The sequence below is a fragment of the Rhopilema esculentum genome, chromosome 3 (genome assembly GCF_057945365.1).
Source record: "Rhopilema esculentum isolate cy_ngs chromosome 3, ASM5794536v1, whole genome shotgun sequence".
Lineage (NCBI taxonomy): Eukaryota > Metazoa > Cnidaria > Scyphozoa > Rhizostomeae > Rhizostomatidae > Rhopilema > Rhopilema esculentum.
The window spans coordinates 5,387,413-5,410,520 of record NC_142817.1 but is presented as its reverse complement, the minus strand read 5'-3'; the positions used below and the strand labels follow the sequence as shown (position 1 = coordinate 5,410,520).

The 23,108-nt window shown below is 34.4% G+C and overlaps 1 protein-coding gene across 1 annotated transcript in view; it reads right to left on the bottom strand.

The window, feature by feature from the left end:
* Positions 1-22,827, bottom strand: part of LOC135695058 (cortactin-binding protein 2-like) — a 39,727-nt gene extending 16,900 nt beyond the window's left edge. The window contains exon 1 of the mRNA XM_089112271.1: positions 22,480-22,827. Within this exon, the coding sequence (XP_088968397.1) occupies positions 22,480-22,508 (29 nt within the window). The 5' untranslated portion in view covers positions 22,509-22,827. The remainder of the gene's footprint in view (positions 1-22,479) is intronic.
* Between the last annotated feature and the right edge of the window lie 281 nt (positions 22,828-23,108).

Below are 23,108 nucleotides of genomic sequence, written 5' to 3'. Positions count from 1 at the left end.
AACCTGGAAATTTTCAAAAATATTTTTTTTACTCGAAACAACCTAAAAAGCCGTAAGATACGTTCTGAACACCATTTCGGGTCTTTTTGGTGAAGTTGATGCTGATTTTAGCAAAATAAGGACTTTGTGATTTTTGAAAAAATTCATGACCACAGACCGGCAAAAGAGTTGAAAAATCTTGAAATTTTTCAAAAAATGTTTTTCCTCAAAACAACCTAAAAAGCCGCAAAATACGTTCTGAACACCATTTCGGGTCGTTTCGGTGAAGTTGATGCTGATTTTAGGAAAATAAGGACTTTGTGATTTTTGAAAAAATTCATGACCCCGGACCTGCAAAAGAGTTGAAAAATCTTGAAACTTTTCAAAAAATGTTTTTCCTCAAAACAACCTAAAAAGCCGCAAAATACGTTCTGAACACCATTTCGGGTCGTTTCGGTGAAGTTGATGCTGATTTTAGGAAAATAAGGACTTTGTGATTTTTGAAAAAATTCATGACCCCGGACCTGCAAAAGAGTTGAAAAATCTTGAAACTTTTAAAAAAAATTTTGTACTCGAAACAACCTAAAAAGCCTCAAGATACGTTCTGAACGCCATTTCGGGTCGTTTCGGTTAAATTTATGTTGATTTTTTGAAAATAAGGAGTTGGTGATTTTTGAAAAATTTCATGACCCCGGACCTGCAAAAAAGTTGAAAAATCTTGAAATTTTCCAAAATTTTTTTTTTACTCGAAACAACCTAAAAAGCCTCAAGATACGTTCTGAACGCCATTTCGGGTTGTTTCGGTGAAATTTATGCTGATTTTTTTAAAATAAGGACTTCGTGATTTTTGAAAAAATTCATGACCCCGGACCTGCAAAAAAGGTTGAAAAATCCTGAAATTTTTTAAAAAAATTTTTTTACTCGAAACAACCTAAAAAGCCGCAAGATACGTTCTGAACGCCATTTCGGGTCGTTTCGCTGAAATTTATGCTGATTTTTTGAAAAAAGGAGTTGGTGATTTTTGAAAAAATTCATGACCCCGGACCTGCAAAAAAGTTGAAAAACCTGGAAATTTTCAAAAATATTTTTTTTACTCGAAACAACCTAAAAAGCCGTAAGATACGTTCTGAACACCATTTCGGGTCTTTTTGGTGAAGTTGATGCTGATTTTAGCAAAATAAGGACTTTGTGATTTTTGAAAAAATTCATGACCACAGACCTGCAAAAGAATTGAAAAATCTTGAAATTTTTCAAAAAATGTTTTTCCTCAAAACAACCTAAAAAGCCGCAAAATACGTTCTGAACACCATTTCGGGTCGTTTCGGTGAAGTTGATGCTGATTTTAGGAAAATAAGGACTTTGTGATTTTTGAAAAAATTCATGACCCCGGACCTGCAAAAGAGTTGAAAAATCTTGAAACTTTTAAAAAAATTTTTGTACTCGAAACAACCTAAAAAGCCTCAAGATACGTTCTGAACGCCATTTTGGGTCGTTTCGGTTAAATTTATGTTGATTTTTTGAAAATAAGGAGTTGGTGATTTTTGAAAAAATTCATCAAAAAAAGTTGAAAAATCTTGAAATTTTGCAAAAAAATTTTTTTACTCGAAACAACCTCAAAACCTCAAAATACGTTCTGAACGCCATTTCGGGTCGTTTCGGTTAAATTTATGTTGATTTTTTTGAAAATAAGGATTTGGTGATTTTTGAAAAAAATTCATGACCCCGGACCTGCAAAAAAGTTGAAAAATCTTGAAATTTTTCAAAAATTTTTTTTTACTCGAAACAACCTAAAACGCCGCAAGATACGTTCTGAACACCATTTCGAGTCGTTTCGGTGAAGTTGATGCTGATTTTAGGAAAATAAGGACTTTGTGATTTTTGAAAAAATTCATGACCCCGGACCTGCAAAAGAGTTGAAAAATCTTGAAACATTTAAACAATATTTCTTTACTCGAAACAACCTAAAAAGCCTCAAGATACGTTCTGAACGCCATTTCGGGTCGTTTCGGTTAAATTTATGTTGATTTTTTGAAAATAAGGAGTTGGTGATTTTTGAAGAAATTCATGACCCCGGACCTGCAAAAAAGTTGAAAAAACTTGAAATCTTTCAAAAAATTTTTTTTACTCGAAACAACCTAAAAAGCCTCAAGATACGTTCTGAACGCCATTTCGGGTCGTTTCGGATAAATTTATGCTGATTTTAGGAAAATAAGGACCTTGTGATTTTTGAAAAAATTCATGACCCCGGACCTGCAAAAGAGTTGAAAAATCTTGAAACTTTTAAAAAAAATTTTTTTACTTGAAACAACCTAAAAAGCCTCAAGATACGTTCTGAACGCCATTTCGGGTCGTTTCGGTTAAATTTATGTTGATTTTTTGAAAATAAGGAGTTGGTGATTTTTGAAAAAATTCATGACCCCGGACCTGCAAAAAAGTTGAAAAAACTTGAAATTTTTCAAAAAATTTTTTTTACTCGAAACAACCTAAAAAGCCTCAATATACGTTCTGAACGCCATTTCGGGTCGTTTCGGTGAAATTTATGCTGATTTTTTGAAAATAAGGAGTTGGTGATTTTTGAAAAAATTCATGACCCCGGACCTGCAAAAAAGTTGAAAAATCTTTAAATTTTTCAAAAAAATTTTTTTACTAGTAACAACCTAAAAAGCCGCGAGATACGTTCTGAACGCCATTTCGGTTGTTTTGGTGAAATTTATGCTGATTTTTTGAAAAAAAAGGGTTGGTGATTTTTAAAAAAATTCATGACCCCGGACCTGCAAAAAAGTTGAAAAACCTTGAAATTTTTCAAAAAATTTTTTTTACTCCAAACAACCTAAAAAGCCTCAATATACGTTCTGAACGCCATTACAGGTCGTTTTGGTGAAATTTATGCTGCTTTTTTGAAAATAAGGACTTTGTGATTTTTGAAAAAAGTCATGACCCCCGCACCTGCAAAAAGTTAAAAATATTTCAATTTTTTCAAAAAAAAATTTTACGAGAAACAATATAAAGCTTAAAGTTTTACCTTTCTGAAATCATTTCTAGACATTTGGTTGAGCCTCCAAGTGGTATCTGAAAATGGTAGGAAAGAGTATTTATAGCATGTTTCACATTGAAACTTGAAAAAATCTCAGAATATGTGAACTTTGTAAAAAAAATATTTCTAGAAATAACGTCAAAAGCCTTAATTTATGTTGGGAACACCATTTCGGGTAGTTTCAGCGAATATTATGCATATATTTACAAAATAAGGGCTTAGTGATTTTTGAAAAAATTCATGACCCGGGCCTGCAAAAAGGTTGACAAATCTTGAAATTGTTCAAAAAAATTTTTTTACTCGAAACAACCTAAAAAGCCACAAGATACGTTCTGAACGCCATTTCGGGTCTTTTCGGTGAAATTTATGCTGATTTTAGGAAAATAAGGACTTTGTGATTTTTGAAAAAATTCATGACCACTGACCTGCAAAAGAATTGAAAAATCTTGAAATTTTTCAAAAAATGTTTTTCCTCAAAACAACCTAAAAAGCCGCAAAATACGTTCTGAACACCATTTCGGGTCGTTTCGGTGAAGTTGATGCTGATTTTAGGAAAATAAGGACTTTGTGATTTTTGAAAAAATTCATGACCCCGGACCTGCAAAAGAGTTGAAAAATCTTGAAACTTTTAAAAAAATTTTTGTACTCGAAACAACCTAAAAAGCCTCAAGATACGTTCTGAACGCCATTTTGGGTCGTTTCGGTTAAATTTATGTTGATTTTTTGAAAATAAGGAGTTGGTGATTTTTGAAAAAATTCATCAAAAAAAGTTGAAAAATCTTGAAATTTTGCAAAAAAATTTTTTTACTCGAAACAACCTCAAAACCTCAAAATACGTTCTGAACGCCATTTCGGGTCGTTTCGGTTAAATTTATGTTGATTTTTTTGAAAATAAGGATTTGGTGATTTTTGAAAAAAATTCATGACCCCGGACCTGCAAAAAAGTTGAAAAATCTTGAAATTTTTCAAAAATTTTTTTTTACTCGAAACAACCTAAAACGCCGCAAGATACGTTCTGAACACCATTTCGAGTCGTTTCGGTGAAGTTGATGCTGATTTTAGGAAAATAAGGACTTTGTGATTTTTGAAAAAATTCATGACCCCGGACCTGCAAAAGAGTTGAAAAATCTTGAAACATTTAAACAATATTTCTTTACTCGAAACAACCTAAAAAGCCTCAAGATACGTTCTGAACGCCATTTCGGGTCGTTTCGGTTAAATTTATGTTGATTTTTTGAAAATAAGGAGTTGGTGATTTTTGAAGAAATTCATGACCCCGGACCTGCAAAAAAGTTGAAAAAACTTGAAATCTTTCAAAAAATTTTTTTTACTCGAAACAACCTAAAAAGCCTCAAGATACGTTCTGAACGCCATTTCGGGTCGTTTCGGATAAATTTATGCTGATTTTAGGAAAATAAGGACCTTGTGATTTTTGAAAAAAATCATGACCCCGGACCTGCAAAAGAGTTGAAAAATCTTGAAACTTTTAAAAAAAATTTTTTTACTCGAAACAACCTAAAAAGCCTCAAGATACGTTCTGAACGCCATTTCGGGTCGTTTCGGTTAAATTTATGTTGATTTTTTGAAAATAAGGAGTTGGTGATTTTTGAAAAAATTCATGACCCCGGACCTGCAAAAAAGTTGAAAAAACTTGAAATTTTTCAAAAAAATTTTTTTACTAGTAACAACCTAAAAAGCCGCGAGATACGTTCTGAACGCCATTTCGGTTGTTTTGGTGAAATTTATGCTGATTTTTTGAAAAAAAAGGGTTGGTGATTTTTAAAAAAATTCATGACCCCGGACCTGCAAAAAAGTTGAAAAACCTTGAAATTTTTCAAAAAATTTTTTTTACTCCAAACAACCTAAAAAGCCTCAATATACGTTCTGAACGCCATTACAGGTCGTTTTGGTGAAATTTATGCTGCTTTTTTGAAAATAAGGACTTTGTGATTTTTGAAAAAAGTCATGACCCCCGCACCTGCAAAAAGTTAAAAATATTTCAATTTTTTCAAAAAAAAATTTTACGAGAAACAATATAAAGCTTAAAGTTTTACCTTTCTGAAATCATTTCTAGACATTTGGTTGAGCCTCCAAGTGGTATCTGAAAATGGTAGGAAAGAGTATTTATAGCATGTTTCACATTGAAACTTGAAAAAATCTCAGAATATGTGAACTTTGTAAAAAAAATATTTCTAGAAATAACGTCAAAAGCCTTAATTTATGTTGGGAACACCATTTCGGGTAGTTTCAGCGAATATTATGCATATATTTACAAAATAAGGGCTTAGTGATTTTTGAAAAAATTCATGACCCGGGCCTGCAAAAAGGTTGACAAATCTTGAAATTGTTCAAAAAAATTTTTTTACTCGAAACAACCTAAAAAGCCACAAGATACGTTCTGAACGCCATTTCGGGTCTTTTCGGTGAAATTTATGCTGATTTTAGGAAAATAAGGACTTTGTGATTTTTGAAAAGATTCATGACCCCGGACCTGCAAAAAATTTGAAAAATCTTGAAATTTTTCAAAAAAATTTTTTACTTGAAACAACCTTAAAACCCTCAAGATGCGTTCTCAACGCCATTTGGGTTGTTGCCATGAAATTTATGCTGATTTTTTGAAAATAAGGAGTTGGTGATTTTTGAAAAAACTCATGACCCCGGACCTGCAAAAAAATCTTGAAATTTCTCAAAAAAATTTTTTTACACAAAACAACCTAAAAGGCCGCAAAATACGTTCTGAACACCATTTCGGGTCGTTTCAGTGAAGTTGATGCTGATTTTAGGAAAATAAGGACTTTGTGATTTTTGAAAAAAGTCATGACCCCGGACCTGCAAAAAAGTTGAAAAATCTTGAAATTTTTCGAAAAATTTTTTACTCGAAACAACCTAACAAGCCTCAAGATACGTTTCGAACGCCATTTCGGGTCGTTTCGGTTAAATTGATCTTGATTTTTTGAAAATAAGGAGTTGGTGATTTTTGAAAAAATTCATGACCCCGGACCTGTAAAAAAGTTGAAAAATCTTGAAATTTTTCAAAAAAATTTTTTTACTCGAAACAACCTAAAAAGCCTCAATATACGTTCTGAACGCCATTTCGGGTCGTTTCGGTGAAATTTATGCTGATTTTTTGAAAATAAGGAGTTGGTGATTTTTGAAAAAATTCATGACACCCGGACCTGCAAAAAAGTTGAAAAATCTTGAAATTTTTCAAAAAAATTTTTTTACTCGAAACAACCTAAAAAGCCGCGAGATACGTTCTGAACGCCATTTCGGTTGTTTTGGTGAAATTTATGCTGATTTTTTGAAAAAAAAGGGTTGGTGATTTTTAAAAAAATTAATGACCCCGGACCTGCAAAAAAGTTGAAAAACCTTGAAATTTTTCAAAAAAAATTTTTTTTCTCGAAACAACCTAAAAACCTCAAGATACGTTCTGCACGCCATTTTGGGTCGTTTCGGTTAAATTTATGCTGATTTTTTGAAAATAAGAAGTTGTTGATTTTTGAAAAAATTCATGACCCCGGACCTGCAAAAAAGTTGAAAAATCTTGAAATTTTTCAAAAATTTTTTTTTACTCGAAACAACCTAAAACGCCGCAAGATACGTTCTGAACACCATTTCGAGTCGTTTCGGTGAAGTTGATGCTGATTTTAGGAAAATAAGGACTTTGTGATTTTTGAAAAAATTCATGACCCCGGACCTGCAAAAGAGTTGAAAAATCTTGAAACATTTAAATAATATTTCTTTACTCGAAACAACCTAAAAAGCCTCAAGATACGTTCTGAACGCCATTTCGGGTCGTTTCGGTTAAATTTATGTTGATTTTTTTAAAATAAGGAGTTGGTCATTTTTGAAAAAATTCATGACCCCGGACCTGCAAAAAAGTTGAAAAAACTTGAAATCTTTCAAAAAATTTTTTTTACTCGAAACAACCTAAAAAGCCTCAAGATACGTTCTGAACGCCATTTCGGGTCGTTTCGGATAAATTTATGCTGATTTTTTGAAAATAAGGACTTTGTGATTTTTGAAAAAATTCATGACCCCGGACCTGCAAAAGAGTTGAAAAATCTTGAAACTTTTAAAAAAATTTTTGTACTCGAAACAACCTAAAATGCCTCAAGATACGTTCTGAACGCCATTTCGGGTCGTTTCGGTGAAATTTATGCTGATTTTTTAAAATAAGGAGTTGGTGATTTTTGAAAAAATTCATGACCCCGGACCTGCAAAAAAGTTGAAAAACCTTGAAAATTTTCAAAAAAATTTCTTTTACTCGAAACAATCTAAAAAGCCTCAAAATACGTTCTGAATGCAATTTCGGGTTGTTTCGGTGAAATCTATGCTGATTTTTTGAAAATAAGGAGTTGGTGATTTTTGAAAAAATTCATGACCCCGGACCTGCAAAAAGATTGAAAAATCTTGAAATTTTTCAAAAAATTTTTTTTACTCAAAACAACCTAAAAAGCCGCAAGATACATTCTGAATGCCATTTCGGGTTGTTTCAGTGAAAATAATGCTGATTTTTTGAAAAAAAAGGGTTGGTGATTTTTGAAAAAATTCATGACCCCGGACCTGCAAAAAAGTTGAAAAACCTGGAAATTTTCAAAAATATTTTTTTTACTCGAAACAACCTAAAAAGCCGTAAGATACGTTCTGAACACCATTTCGGGTCTTTTTGGTGAAGTTGATGCTGATTTTAGCAAAATAAGGACTTTGTGATTTTTGAAAAAATTCATGACCACAGACCTGCAAAAGAGTTGGAAAATCTTGAAATTTTTCAAAAAATGTTTTTCCTCAAAACAACCTAAAAAGCCGCAAAATACGTTCTGAACACCATTTCGGGTCGTTTCGGTGAAGTTGATGCTGATTTTAGGAAAATAAGGACTTTGTGATTTTTGAAAAAATTCATGACCCCGGACCTGCAAAAGAGTTGAAAAATCTTGAAACTTTTAAAAAAATTTTTGTACTCGAAACAACCTAAAAAGCCTCAAGATACGTTCTGAACGCCATTTCGGGTCGTTTCGGTTAAATTTATGTTGATTTTTTGAAAATAAGGAGTTGGTGATTTTTGAAAAAATTCATGACCCCGGACCTGCAAAAAAGTTGAAAAATCTTGAAATTTTGCAAAAAAATTTTTTTACTCGAAACAACCTCAAAACCTCAAAATACGTTCTGAACGCCATTTCGGGTCGTTTCGGTTAAATTTATGTTGATTTTTTTGAAAATAAGGATTTGGTGATTTTTGAAAAAAATTCATGACCCCGGACCTGCAAAAAAGTTGAAAAATCTTGAACTTTTTCAAAAATTTTTTTTTACTCGAAACAACCTAAAACGCCGCAAGATACGTTCTGAACACCATTTCGAGTCGTTTCGGTGAAGTTGATGCTGATTTTAGGAAAATAAGGACTTTGTGATTTTTGAAAAAATTCATGACCCCGGACCTGCAAAAGAGTTGAAAAATCTTGAAACATTTAAACAATATTTCTTTACTCGAAACAACCTAAAAAGCCTCAAGATACGTTCTGAACGCCATTTCGGGTCGTTTCGGTTAAATTTATGTTGATTTTTTGAAAATAAGGAGTTGGTGATTTTTGAAGAAATTCATGACCCCGGACCTGCAAAAAAGTTGAAAAAACTTGAAATCTTTCAAAAAATTTTTTTTACTCGAAACAACCTAAAAAGCCTCAAGATACGTTCTGAACGCCATTTCGGGTCGTTTCGGATAAATTTATGCTGATTTTAGGAAAATAAGGACCTTGTGATTTTTGAAAAAATTCATGACCCCGGACCTGCAAAAGAGTTGAAAAATCTTGAAACTTTTAAAAAAAATTTTTTTACTCGAAACAACCTAAAAAGCCTCAAGATACGTTCTGAACGCCATTTCGGGTCGTTTCGGTTAAATTTATGTTGATTTTTTGAAAACAAGGAGTTGGTGATTTTTGAAAAAATTCATGACCCCGGACCTGCAAAAAAGTTGAAAAAACTTGAAATTTTTCAAAAAATTTTTTTTACTCGAAACAACCTAAAAAGCCTCAATATACGTTCTGAACGCAATTTCGGGTCGTTTCGGTGAAATTTATGCTGATTTTTTGAAAATAAGGAGTTGGTGATTTTTGAAAAAATTCATGACCCCGGACCTGCAAAAAAGTTGAAAAATCTTGAAATTTTTCAAAAAAATTTTTTTACTAGTAACAACCTAAAAAGCCGCGAGATACGTTCTGAACGCCATTTCGGTTGTTTTGGTGAAATTTATGCTGATTTTTTGAAAAAAAAGGGTTGGTGATTTTTAAAAAAATTCATGACCCCGGACCTGCAAAAAAGTTGAAAAACCTTGAAATTTTTCAAAAAATTTTTTTTACTCCAAACAACCTAAAAAGCCTCAATATACGTTCTGAACGCCATTACAGGTCGTTTTGGTGAAATTTATGCTGCTTTTTTGAAAATAAGGACTTTGTGATTTTTGAAAAAAGTCATGACCCCCGCACCTGCAAAAAGTTAAAAATATTTCAATTTTTTCAAAAAAAAATTTTACGAGAAACAATATAAAGCTTAAAGTTTTACCTTTCTGAAATCATTTCTAGACATTTGGTTGAGCCTCCAAGTGGTATCTGAAAATGGTAGGAAAGAGTATTTATAGCATGTTTCACATTGAAACTTGAAAAAATCTCAGAATATGTGAACTTTGTAAAAAAAATATTTCTAGAAATAACGTCAAAAGCCTTAATTTATGTTGGGAACACCATTTCGGGTAGTTTCAGCGAATATTATGCATATATTTACAAAATAAGGGCTTAGTGATTTTTGAAAAAATTCATGACCCGGGCCTGCAAAAAGGTTGACAAATCTTGAAATTGTTCAAAAAAATTTTTTTACTCGAAACAACCTAAAAAGCCACAAGATACGTTCTGAACGCCATTTCGGGTCTTTTCGGTGAAATTTATGCTGATTTTAGGAAAATAAGGACTTTGTGATTTTTGAAAAGATTCATGACCCCGGACCTGCAAAAAATTTGAAAAATCTTGAAATTTTTCAAAAAAATTTTTTACTTGAAACAACCTAAAAACCCTCAAGATGCGTTCTCAACGCCATTTGGGTTGTTGCCATGAAATTTATGCTGATTTTTTGAAAATAAGGAGTTGGTGATTTTTGAAAAAACTCATGACCCCGGACCTGCAAAAAAATCTTGAAATTTCTCAAAAAAATTTTTTTACACAAAACAACCTAAAAGGCCGCAAAATACGTTCTGAACACCATTTCGGGTCGTTTCAGTGAAGTTGATGCTGATTTTAGGAAAATAAGGACTTTGTGATTTTTGAAAAAAGTCATGACCCCGGACCTGCAAAAAAGTTGAAAAATCTTGAAATTTTTCGAAAAATTTTTTACTCGAAACAACCTAACAAGCCTCAAGATACGTTTCGAACGCCATTTCGGGTCGTTTCGGTTAAATTGATCTTGATTTTTTGAAAATAAGGAGTTGGTGATTTTTGAAAAAATTCATGACCCCGGACCTACAAAAAAGTTGAAAAACCTTGAAATATTTCAAAAAAAATTTTTTACTCGAAACAATTTAAAAAGCCTCAAGATACGTTCTGAACGCCATTTCGGGTCGTTTCAGTGGAATTTATGCTGATTTTTTGAACATAAGGAGTTTGGAGATTTTTGAAAAATTCATGACCCCGGACCTGCAAAAAAGTTGAAAAATCTTGAAATTGTTAAAAAAAATTTTTTTACTCGAAATTAATTCCATCGCGGGGGCCCCTTAGTTATGATAAACAACACCCTAATCTCAGGAAAAACATTTTGGGCTTTTGGTGCATCAGCCCTTGTCTTGCCTGAGCAATGACGCAATTTTATGGTCGGTGTTTGATTCCAGGGAAAAAACTGCCTCAGTTTTTTACCCCGATAAACAGACTGATACACCTGTCACACAATCGAATGACTGTGTGAGAAGAAGTGAGACAGGAGAAGGCAGAAGGAAGTATATGACGGGATATAAGCAGGAGGAGAAGTGAGTACAAGGGGACAGGGATGGGAGGGGAAAACGCGTACAAACAACGCGTGAGTCTTGCTGCAAAATATGACATGACCCTAGCTGCATCACTGTACTTAAAGAAATATGCCAGGAAAAGACCACCTAGAAAATACCACAAGGTGATTAGCAAATAGCTAAGGTAACATGATATCCACAGCCTACTAAGGATATACGTGTGGGACCACCCGATTCTAGAAAAGGGGAATCTGCGCACTTTCCCCGCGGGTATTAACTCGAATTAAACGATTAATTCCCATTTAATTCCATCGCGGGGGCCCCTTAGTTATGATAAACAACACCCTAATCTCAGGAAAAACATTTTGGGCTTTTGGTGCATCAGCCCTTGTCTTGCCTGAGCAATGACGCAATTTTATGGTCGGTGTTTGATTCCAGGGAAAAAACTGCCTCAGTTTTTTACCCCGCCACAAGAAACATGATAATGTTTACACCCATCAAACACTGACTTAGAAAACCTGTAACTGGGGGAGACTCTTGCCCTAACCTTACTAAGGGAGGAAGTTAATGGTGAAGAGAAGCGGGGAGAGAAAGCAAGAGAAAAGTTTTTTTTTTTTTTTTCTTTTCTTTATGTTTGCCAACAACAGCAAACGCTTTTCGTTGTATGTTTGCCAACAACAGCAAACGCTTTTTTTTACATGTTTGCCCACGACAGCAAACGCTTTTCGTTGTATGTTTGCCAACAACAGCAAACGCTTTTTTTTTTTTTTATTTATATGTTTGCCCACGACAGCAAACGCTTTTCGTTGTATGTTTGCCAACAACAGCAAACGCTTTTTTTTTTTTTTTTTTATATGTTTGCCCACGACAGCAAACGCTTTTCGTTGTATGCTTGCCAACAACAGCAAACGCTTTTTTTTTGTATGTTTGCCCACGACAGCAAATGCTTTTCGTTGTTTGTTTGCCAACAACAGCAAACGCTTTTTTTTGCATGTTTGCCAACAACAGCAAACCCTTTTCTTCTGCATGTTTCTCAACAATAGCAAACGCTTTTTTTTTGCATGTTTGCCAACAACAGCAACTGCTTGTTTTTGCGTGTTTGCCAACAACAACAAACCCTTTTCTCCTGCATGTTTGCCAACAACAGCAAACCCTTTTCTCCTGCATGTTTGCAAACAACAGCAAACGCTTTTTATTTTTCATGCTTGCCAACGACAGGAAACGTTTTTTTTTTTTTTTTTTTTATTTTGCATCTATGCCAACAACTGCAAACGCTTAATATTTTTTGTTTCTTTTTTTTTTGTTTGAACTTATAAATTTGCATTCTGCCAACAACGGCGAATGTTTTGTTTTACTTACATGCTTCCCAACAGCTGAAAATGCTTAATGGTTTTTAAATTTTTTTTTTTTTTTTTTTTTTTTTTTCAACAGCAAACCCTTTTCTTCCGCATGTTTGCCAACAACAGCACAACGCTTTTCTTTGCCTGTTTGCCAACGACAGCAAACGTTTTGTTTTATTTTTCATGCTTGCCAATGACAGCAAACGTTCTGTTTTATTTTTCATGCTTGCCAAACGACAGCAAACGTTTTGTTTTTATTTTACATGTTTGCCATCAACTGCAAACACTTAATATTTGTTTGTTTGTTTGAACCTATAAATTTGCATTCTGCCAACAACAGCAAATGTTTTCTTTTATTTACATGCTTCCCAACAACTGAAAACGCTTAATGGTTTTTCTTTTCTTTTATATACATATTCGCATGTTTGCCAAACAACAGCAAACGTTTTGTTTTGTTTTGCGTGCTTGGCAACAACAGTAAACATTTGGTTTGTTTGTTTTTTGTTCACCTTGCCTGTTTGCCACCAAGAGTAAAGGCATAACTAGACGTGTTATGGCAACAACAGCAGCTGCTTTTTTATGTATGTATACGTATGTATAGCCCTGGGAAACTATCTCCATATTTTATTTGAATATATAAACCATAACAAGAAAACATTTTGTATTTACTATGGGAATTTCCATGAACGCAGCACACTATCTCCATATTTCATGCGAATTTATGAACCATGGCAAGGAAGATTTTGCATTTGCCGTTTGAGTTTGCATAAACACAGCAAACTGCCACTATATTTACCATTGCAGTTTGCATGACAGAACAATTGACATGTTTGCATTTAGCAAGAAACATCACCACAGTAAGCTATCTAGGTATTTACCGATTTATATTGCAAACATTGGTTCTGCAGATTCAGCTTACATGTTTTAGATTCTGCAGATTTGTTGTAAAGCCACAGTAAACAATTCTACATTTACCAAGCAGTGTGCCTAATGTTAGTAAATTCATTGTAAAATGTAAAATAAATTTGCATAACTACAGCAAATCAATTCTATATATATAAATATTGAGCAAGTTTAGTATTAACAATATAGCACGTTTTACATTGAACCAAGAAGTTCGCTCTCAACAAAAAGGCTTGCCTAAAGTAGCAAGATACAGATTGCACAAACCAATCAAATTTGCACCAGAACAAAAGGGGGGCACACAATGCATTCATAAATTGGCAATAACAACAAACATTTGATGCATTTGCCGATCACGATTGATGAAAACAGAGAGCAAAGTTGCCAGCGCGCTTTTTCTAAATTGTTTAGCTCTGCTGCTATACAAATCACATCAAAATACCTGTATTACACTAAGTTTTTTTTTTTTTTTTTTTTTTTTGTTGTTGAAAATATAGCACGTAGTTAGTTGGAAGTTTGTTGCCATGGTGATGACTAGTGACACTTAAAATAATTTAATAAGATATCTTCAAAATGGAACAAAGGCTACTATTTCAGCATACGGAAAGTATACGGATTAAAAAGCAAAGTGCAGAGAAATGTCCACGTGTCTCAGATCCACTCTTAGCGTTCCTGCACATTCTTGCAAAAATCCCTAACAAATCTTTTCAATTATTGTAACCAAAAAGGACGTTCACCGAAACCGAAACCGAAGGGCATGGCCGCAGGAATTTTCTGAACGGGGTCTTGCTTTGTCAATAACCACTGGGCACAAGCCGGCTAAAGACGGCCCTGCTTTTTGGTATCATCTTGCTGTAGGCAATATTTCCATTTTGTTAGGAAGAGTAATCAAAGGAATAGACCAATTGGGGTTATCTAAAAACAGTAAACTGGCAATCAAGATGTTTCGGGGGACATTGCCGAGATCCAGTGTTAAAAATATTATTATGTAACTCGAGCGAAGTTTTGGTGCCGGACTGAGGTGAACACTACCGTGAGGGCCCACTAAACCACAGCCAAGCAAGCAATGTGACATTACCAAAACAATGAAAACAATCCTTAGTCAATTTATTGATTCATCTGATTATTGATTTTTGTTGAAACAAGATCAAACTGATATTCGAACTTTACAGGTGTGTTTGCGAAACTAAAGTATGAAGGTTAGAACACTGGGAGCAATATTGGGATTCCATAAACGTTTACTATGACCATACTGGCAGATTTGTTAAACCACAGTATGACTGCTTTGAAAGGAGGGCGGCAGTGTGATGCAGCCAAAGCAAGGACCTGCTGAATTGTGTGCAATGCGGATGGGTGTCACTTAATTGGATCTTGATACTTTTAAAAGCCTAAAACAACTGATCCTAGATGGACCATGTAACGTGTCCAGAAACTTTTGCTGGCATGACTGTATAATTTTATGCTAGTGTTAATTTCCTCCACGTAAATATAAAATAACGGGGCAGCTTGCCACACACCCCTTACGCCAACAATGACACAACAAAGATACTATTCGCTATTGAGGGGATTTTAGAGACGGCGTTTGTTGAATCCCAGATGAATGGAACCAAAGGACGCCTGTGCCAGGAGAGCAGCTAGGGCAGTTGCCCCTGACCTCGCGAAATTGAGCATTTTTCTTCGTTTGACTATTGTACGGGCTATTGTTTTGCCCTTTTTTCTCTACGCTTTGCCCCCGTTGCCATCTCTGAGTACAGGCATCTCTCCCTTGGACAAGAACATGACAGGGTAAATTAGTTGAAAGAATAAGAACAAATAACAACAAGCAGGTATTCGTGGTGGATGCGTTTGATTGGGCGGCCTGGCATGTGGCTTTACCGAGAGGCAGCACTGTGGTCTTTGAATACTGCCCCCTTATTTAGTTGTATTTATGGTGGAGATATGAAGCTCCAGGGTTGGTATGATGAAAAGCGGCAGGAAATAGTGGATCGAAAATTAAAAACAAATAACCTACAAACCATGCTACAGCCAATGTAGAAAAAAAAAATGCTGGTACAACCTTTTCTCTGGAGCCCGTGATAGAATCGAGATGCAGGGTAACTGAAACTGTAATAGCAGTAGACAGCAGCCACTGAGCGCTTGACCTGAACTGCTATAACTTTCGATAACTCTGCCAAGGCCTAGCAACCAGTACCTGCAACTTTCCAGCCATGCTATGACAACAGTAAGCAACAGTCGAAATCATGACCATGATCAGCGTCCCGCCATTTGACGGTAGGACTATGTCCTTTATTAGCGGGTTTAAAATAAGTTACACTTTCGCAGAATAGTTCACTTCTCTACAGAGAAAAACGCGTACAACCAACGCGTGAGTCTTGCTGCAAAATATGACATGACCCTAGCTGCATCACTGTACTTAAAGAAATATGCCAGGAAAAGACCACCTAGAAAATACCACAAGGTGATTAGCAAATAGCTAAGGTAACATGATATCCACAGCCTACTAAGGATATACGTGTGGGACCACCCGATTCTAGAAAAGGGGAATCTGCGCACTTTCCCCGCGGGTATTAACTCGAATTAAACGATTAATTCCCATGAACATAAAAAGCCGCAAGATACGTTCTGAACGACATTTCGGGTCACTTCGATGAAACTTATGCTGATTTTTTGAAAATGAGGAGTTTGTGATTTTTGAAAAAAGTCATGACCCCGGACCTACAAAAAAGTTGAAAAACCTTGATATATTTCAAAAAAATTTTTTTACTCGAAACAATTTAAAAAGCCTCAAGATACGTTCTGAACGCCATTTCGGTTGTTTTGGTGAAATTTATGCTGATTTTTTGAAAAAAAAGGGTTGGTGATTTTTGAAAAAATTCATGACCCCGGACCTACAAAAAAGTTGAAAAACCTTGAAATATTTCAAAAAAAATTTTTTACTCGAAACAATTTAAAAAGCCTCAAGATACGTTCTGAACGCCATTTCGGGTCGTTTCGGTGGAATTTATGCTGATTTTTTGAACATAAGGAGTTTGGAGATTTTTGAAAAATTCATGACCCCGGACCTGCAAAAAAGTTGAAAAATCTTGAAATTGTTAAAAAAAATTTTTTTACTCGAAAGAACATAAAAAGCCGCGAGATACGTTCTGAACGACATTTCGGGTCACTTCGATGAAACTTATGCTGATTTTTTGAAAATAAGGAGTTTGTGATTTTTGAAAAAAGTCATGACCCCGGACCTACAAAAAAGTTGAAAAACCTTGATATATTTCAAAAAAATTTTTTTACTCGAAACAATTTAAAAAGCCTCAAGATACGTTCTGAACGCCATTTCGGTTGTTTTGGTGAAATTTATGCTGATTTTTTGAAAAAAAAGGGTTGGTGATTTTTGAAAAAATTCATGACCCCGGACCTGCAAAAAAGTTGAAAAATCTTGAAAATTTTCAAAAAAATTTTTTTACTCGAAACAACCTAAAAAGCCGCAAGATACGTTCTGAACGCCAATTCGGGTCGTTTCGGTGAAATTTATGCTGATTTTTTGAAAAAAAGGAGTTGGTGATTTTTGAAAAAATTCATGACCCCGGACCTGCAAAAAAGTTGAAAAATCTTGAAATTTTTCAAAAAAATTTTTTTACTCGAAAGAACATAAAAAGTCGCAAGATACCTTCTGAATGCCATTTCAGGTTGTTTCGGTGAAAATAATGCTGATTTTTTGAAAAAAAATGGTTGGTGATTTTCGAAAAAATTCATGACCCCGGACCTGCAAAAAACTTGAAAAATCCTGAAATTTTTTAAAAATTTTTTTTTACTCGAAACAACATAAAAACCGCGAGATACGTTCTGAACGACATTTTGGGTCATTTCGATGAAACTTATGCTGATTTTTTGAAAATAAGGAGTTTGTGATTTTTGAAAAAAGTCATGACCCCGGACCTACAAAAAAGTTGAAAAACCTTGAAATATTTCAAAAAAAATTTTTTACTCGAAACAATTTAAAAAGCCTCAAGATACGTTCTGAACGCCATTTCGGGTCGTTTCAGTGGAATTTATGCTGATTTTTTGAACATAAGGAGTTTGGAGATTTTTGAAAAATTCATGACCCCGGACCTGCAAAAAAGTTGAAAAATCTTGAAATTGTTAAAAAAAATTTTTTTACTCGAAATTAATTCCATCGCGGGGGCCCCTTAGTTATGATAAACAACACCCTAATCTCAGGAAAAACATTTTGGGCTTTTGGTGCATCAGCCCTTGTCTTGCCTGAGCAATGACGCAATTTTATGGTCGGTGTTTGATTCCAGGGAAAAAACTGCCTCAGTTTTTTACCCCGATAAACAGACTGATACACCTGTCACACAATCGAATGACTGTGTGAGAAGAAGTGAGACAGGAGAAGGCAGAAGGAAGTATATGACGGGATATAAGCAGGAGGAGAAGTGAGTACAAGGGGACAGGGATGGGAGGGGAAAACGCGTACAAACAACGCGTGAGTCTTGCTGCAAAATATGACATGACCCTAGCTGCATCACTGTACTTAAAGAAATATGCCAGGAAAAGACCACCTAGAAAATACCACAAGGTGATTAGCAAATAGCTAAGGTAACATGATATCCACAGCCTACTAAGGATATACGTGTGGGACCACCCGATTCTAGAAAAGGGGAATCTGCGCACTTTCCCCGCGGGTATTAACTCGAATTAAACGATTAATTCCCATGAACATAAAAAGCCGCGAGATACGTTCTGAACGACATTTCGGGTCACTTCGATGAAACTTATGCTGATTTTTTGAAAATGAGGAGTTTGTGATTTTTGAAAAAAGTCATGACCCCGGACCTACAAAAAAGTTGAAAAACCTTGATATATTTCAAAAAAATTTTTTTACTCGAAACAATTTAAAAAGCCTCAAGATACGTTCTGAACGCCATTTCGGTTGTTTTGGTGAAATTTATGCTGATTTTTTGAAAAAAAAGGGTTGGTGATTTTTGAAAAAATTCATGACCCCGGACCTACAAAAAAGTTGAAAAACCTTGAAATATTTCAAAAAAAATTTTTTACTCGAAACAATTTAAAAAGCCTCAAGATACGTTCTGAACGCCATTTCGGGTCGTTTCGGTGGAATTTATGCTGATTTTTTGAACATAAGGAGTTTGGAGATTTTTGAAAAATTCATGACCCCGGACCTGCAAAAAAGTTGAAAAATCTTGAAATTGTTAAAAAAAATTTTTTTACTCGAAAGAACATAAAAAGCCGCGAGATACGTTCTGAACGACATTTCGGGTCACTTCGATGAAACTTATGCTGATTTTTTGAAAATAAGGAGTTTGTGATTTTTGAAAAAAGTCATGACCCCGGACCTACAAAAAAGTTGAAAAACCTTGATATATTTCAAAAAAATTTTTTTACTCGAAACAATTTAAAAAGCCTCAAGATACGTTCTGAACGCCATTTCGGTTGTTTTGGTGAAATTTATGCTGATTTTTTGAAAAAAAAGGGTTGGTGATTTTTGAAAAAATTCATGACCCCGGACCTGCAAAAAAGTTGAAAAATCTTGAAAATTTTCAAAAAAATTTTTTTACTCGAAACAACCTAAAAAGCCGCAAGATACGTTCTGAACGCCAATTCGGGTCGTTTCGGTGAAATTTATGCTGATTTTTTGAAAAAAAGGAGTTGGTGATTTTTGAAAAAATTCATGACCCGGGACCTGCAAAAAAGTTGAAAAATCTTGAAATTTTTCAAAAAAATTATTTTACTCGAAAGAACATAAAAAGTCGCGAGATACGTTCTGAACGACATTTCGGGTCATTTCGATGAAACTTATGCTGATTTTTTGAAAATAAGGAGTTTGTGATTTTTGAAAAAAGTCATGACCCCGGACCTAAAAAAAAGTTGAAAAACCTTGAAATATTTCAAAAAAATTTTTTTACTCGAAACAATTTAAAAAGCCTCAAGATACGTTCTGAACGCCATTTCGGGTCGTTTCGGTAAAATTTATGCTGATTTTTTGAAAATAAGGAGTTGGTGATTTTTGAAAAAATTCATGACCCCGGACCTGCAAAAAAAATTGAAAAATCTTGCAATTGTTAAAAAAAAATTTTTTACTCGAAACAACCTAAAAAGCCGCAAGATACGTTCTGAACGCCATTTCGGGTCGTTTCGGTGAAATTCATGCTAATTTTTTGAAAAAAAGGAGTTGGTGATTTTTGAAAAAATTCATGACCCCGGACCTGCAAAAAAGTTGAAAAATCTTGAAATTTTTCAAAAAAAAATTTTACGTGAAACAATATAAAGCTTAAAATTTTACCTTTCTGAAATCATTTCTTGACATTTGGTTGAGCCTCCAAGTGGTATCTGAAAATGGTAGGAAAGAGTATTTATAGCATGTTTCACACTGAAACTTGAAAAAATCTCAAAATATGTGAACTTTGTAAAAAAAATATTTCTAGAAATAACATCAAAAGCCTTAATTTATGTTTGAAACACCATTTCGGGTAGTTTCAGTGAATATTATGCACATATTTACAAAATAAGGGCTTAGTGAGTTTGAAAAAATTCATGACCCCAGACCTGCAAAAAAGTTGAAAAATCTTGAGATTTTCCAAAAAAAATTTTTACTCGAAACAACCTAAAAAGCCTCAAGATACGTTTTGAACGCCATTTTGGATTGTTTCAGTGAAATTTATTCTGATTTTTTTAAAAAAAGAAGTTGGTGATTTTATAAAAAATTCATGACCCCCGGACCTGAAAAAGTTAAAAATATTTAAATTTTCTCAAAAAAAATTTTCATGTGAAACAATATAAAGCTTAAAATTTTACCTTTCTGATATCATTTCTAGATATTTGGTTGAGCCTCCAAGTGGTATCTGAAAATGGTAGGAAAGAGTATTTATAGCATGTTTCACACTGAAACTTGAAAAAAACTGAAAATATGTGAACATTGTAAAAAAATATTTCTAGAAATAACGTCAAAAGCCTTAATTTATGTTCGGAACACCATTTTGGGTAGTTTCAGTGAAAATTATGCACATGTTTACAAAATAAGGACTTAGTGATTTTTGAAGAAATCCAAGATCCCTGACCTGCTAAAAAGTTCAAAAAATTTGAAATTTTTCAAAAATTTTTTTACTCGAAACAGCCTAAAAGCCTTAATGTACGTTCTGAACACCATGTGGCCTCTAATAGGTACACTGGGAAGAAAAACAAGGATCGCAGGCCTCTCCGCACCGATTTTAGTAGGTGTGTGGCTCATGGGGTAACACTGATTGAAAGTGAATCCTTTATCACACACAACCAACACAAAAATTTTTCCAGTGTTTATTATTTATATAGTGTCAAGGGATTGCCTAGATGGTGAAGGCTGTACTTTAAAAATGATTCCACAGAGCAACAAGACAATGTTGCAGATAAAATAGTAATTGTAAATGCATATGGATGAGGTGGACAATATTGCTAGTTGTGCATCACATCCATGTGCCCCTTGGCACCACTACAGGTGCATGGCACGCAATTACATGCCAGAAACCGAGAGGCCTGATTTGCTTTTATTTGAGATAATAAGTTTGTTTTGTTGGCTAAGAATGAAACTGGCAAGACTTTTTTATTCTGAAATATTTAAAACCTGGCTTCAATGGTAATGCATCCATAAGATACCACAAAGAACTGTTAGAGCAATTGTACAGAAGCACTTCAATAGAATATTCCAATTTGCTGACAATCTTGTATTGATATGCTTGTTTGTACCATGTTATAGGAATAAAAAGTTATCTGAGAAAAAACCCAAGAATCCACTCTTATGACCCTGGTACCTTGTCAGTTGCTTTCATCAGATATTTTTCAAAGATTGATATTCTTGCAAATCTGATGAAAATCTTAAGTATATATCTTTGATTTTATAAATATATATATCATGTGAAAAGATAGTTTCAATATATTTCTAAAACCATTAAAATTTAAAATTTAATGATATTCAAAGGCAGCCAGCAGTTTTGGAGAAAGCAGGATGAGGAACCTGTCAGTTAAAAAATGGACCACGGTTCAGCAGCGGGTCAGCAACAGTTGGTCCATATTTTCATTAACCATTTCAAATTCAGAGAAATAAATGCTTTATGGCCAAAAAACAGTAAAATAAATCCACAAAAAAATAGTGAAACCAAACCACACAAAAATAGTCAAACAAACTATTCAATGTAAAAGTAATTTGCCATTTTAGAAAATGTCAGTTGAGAAATTGACCATGATTCAGCAATGCGTCAGCAATTGTCAGACAAAATACTCATAAAACATTTCAAATTGATAAAAAATTCAATGTTTTAGGATTTAAGGGACAAGGGAATGTGTCTCCAAAAGAAAATTGGTGAAATCAAAACTATTCAATGTAAAATTTATTTGCCATTTTATGGAAAGTCACTTGAGAAATGAACCATGGTTCAGCAATGGGACAGCAATGATCAGGTTTTGAAAAATACAGACAATTTTGTTTTTCTTTTCTTTTCTTTCTATTCAGGGTAACTTCTTACACAGTCCAGAATTAACATTCTCAAAGAACAAACAAGTTAAGTTCTTTGCAGGCAAAATCTTATTCATTGATCAACCATTGTCACTAGCCATGGTCAGAACTTGTCAGAATCGTGGTTCAACCATGGTAGGACCATTGCAAACTATGGTTAGCCTGTGAACCATGCTTGGGTTTTTGCAGGGATAAAAGTGTGACCTCAGTGAATATGTTGTCTTTCAAGAATCAAACTGCTAGCCAATGACAAAATTTAGTTATTACAGCTAAATATATACAAAATTGGTAAAAGAGACTTTCTTAGTAACTAAAAACATTAATGTAACTGCTGACATTTAAGCTGCAAGGTAGGTTGTAATATGTGGTAGCTCATTTTCTTACATTGGACATTCTATGTCAACCATTTCCAGCAACATCAAGTTTAGGACCAGTGCATGCTGCAGTATAAGCACACATTTAATGTAAAGAAACGGCCCTCCTAAATTGCTATTCCAATTTTCCCTCTCAAAGCAGTAATTACGGAACTGATGAAAGAGTCGAAATGTGATGCTGCTTTGCACTGCTAAGTGAGCTGGTTTGAACCTCGCCCGCCCGGCAACCTTAACCACGAATGCCAGCTTGCAGGTTGCATTTTGGGGTTCCCTTTTCATAATCAACCACTGGCATTAAAAATACCATAATTTGCACAAATGCAAATTTGCCAAAAATAATAAGGTGAGAAAAGAAGTTGGCAACATACCGCAACGAAATTGCTGAGATTTTCTTCATGATGATGCCAGTTCGTGTTGCAACCGCCCTCTTTTGAATTCCTCCCAGAACAGCATTCTTCGTACTTTATAGCAGCTTGCGTTTAAGCTGATTGTAAATAGATGTGTCCAAGATTGGTTGATAAGAACAAGGGAATGAAACTGCAATCTCGACCTTCGTCCATGGCCGAGTTGTGCAATCCAACATGGTGTTCATTCCCGCCGTGTTCGTTGGCTGAAAAGCTGGAACCGAGGCTACAACAACTTCCCCAAGGATTGCGCAGCGTCGCAGGATCGTCGGTAGGGTTCATAGGACCAGAACGGCTGGTATAGAAGGGGGGAAAATTTCAAAGAACCAACAATTTATTGGATATTCTAAGATATTCTTTAAACTTAATAAAGGTTTATCTTTGCGTAAAAAAAGTTTCTTCTTCCCTTACTTTCGGTGTGGACGCTCATAATGTGACAAAGACTTTTTTAAAACAGATAAAAATAATGGCGTTTTAAAAAATATCCACCACCGTGTCGACGGAACCTTGTTTTGGTTCCTTGGTTTTGCTAACTTAGTGTACTATGATATCCTTTTAGTCGGTGTAAACGATAAACAAAGTGCTCACAATAG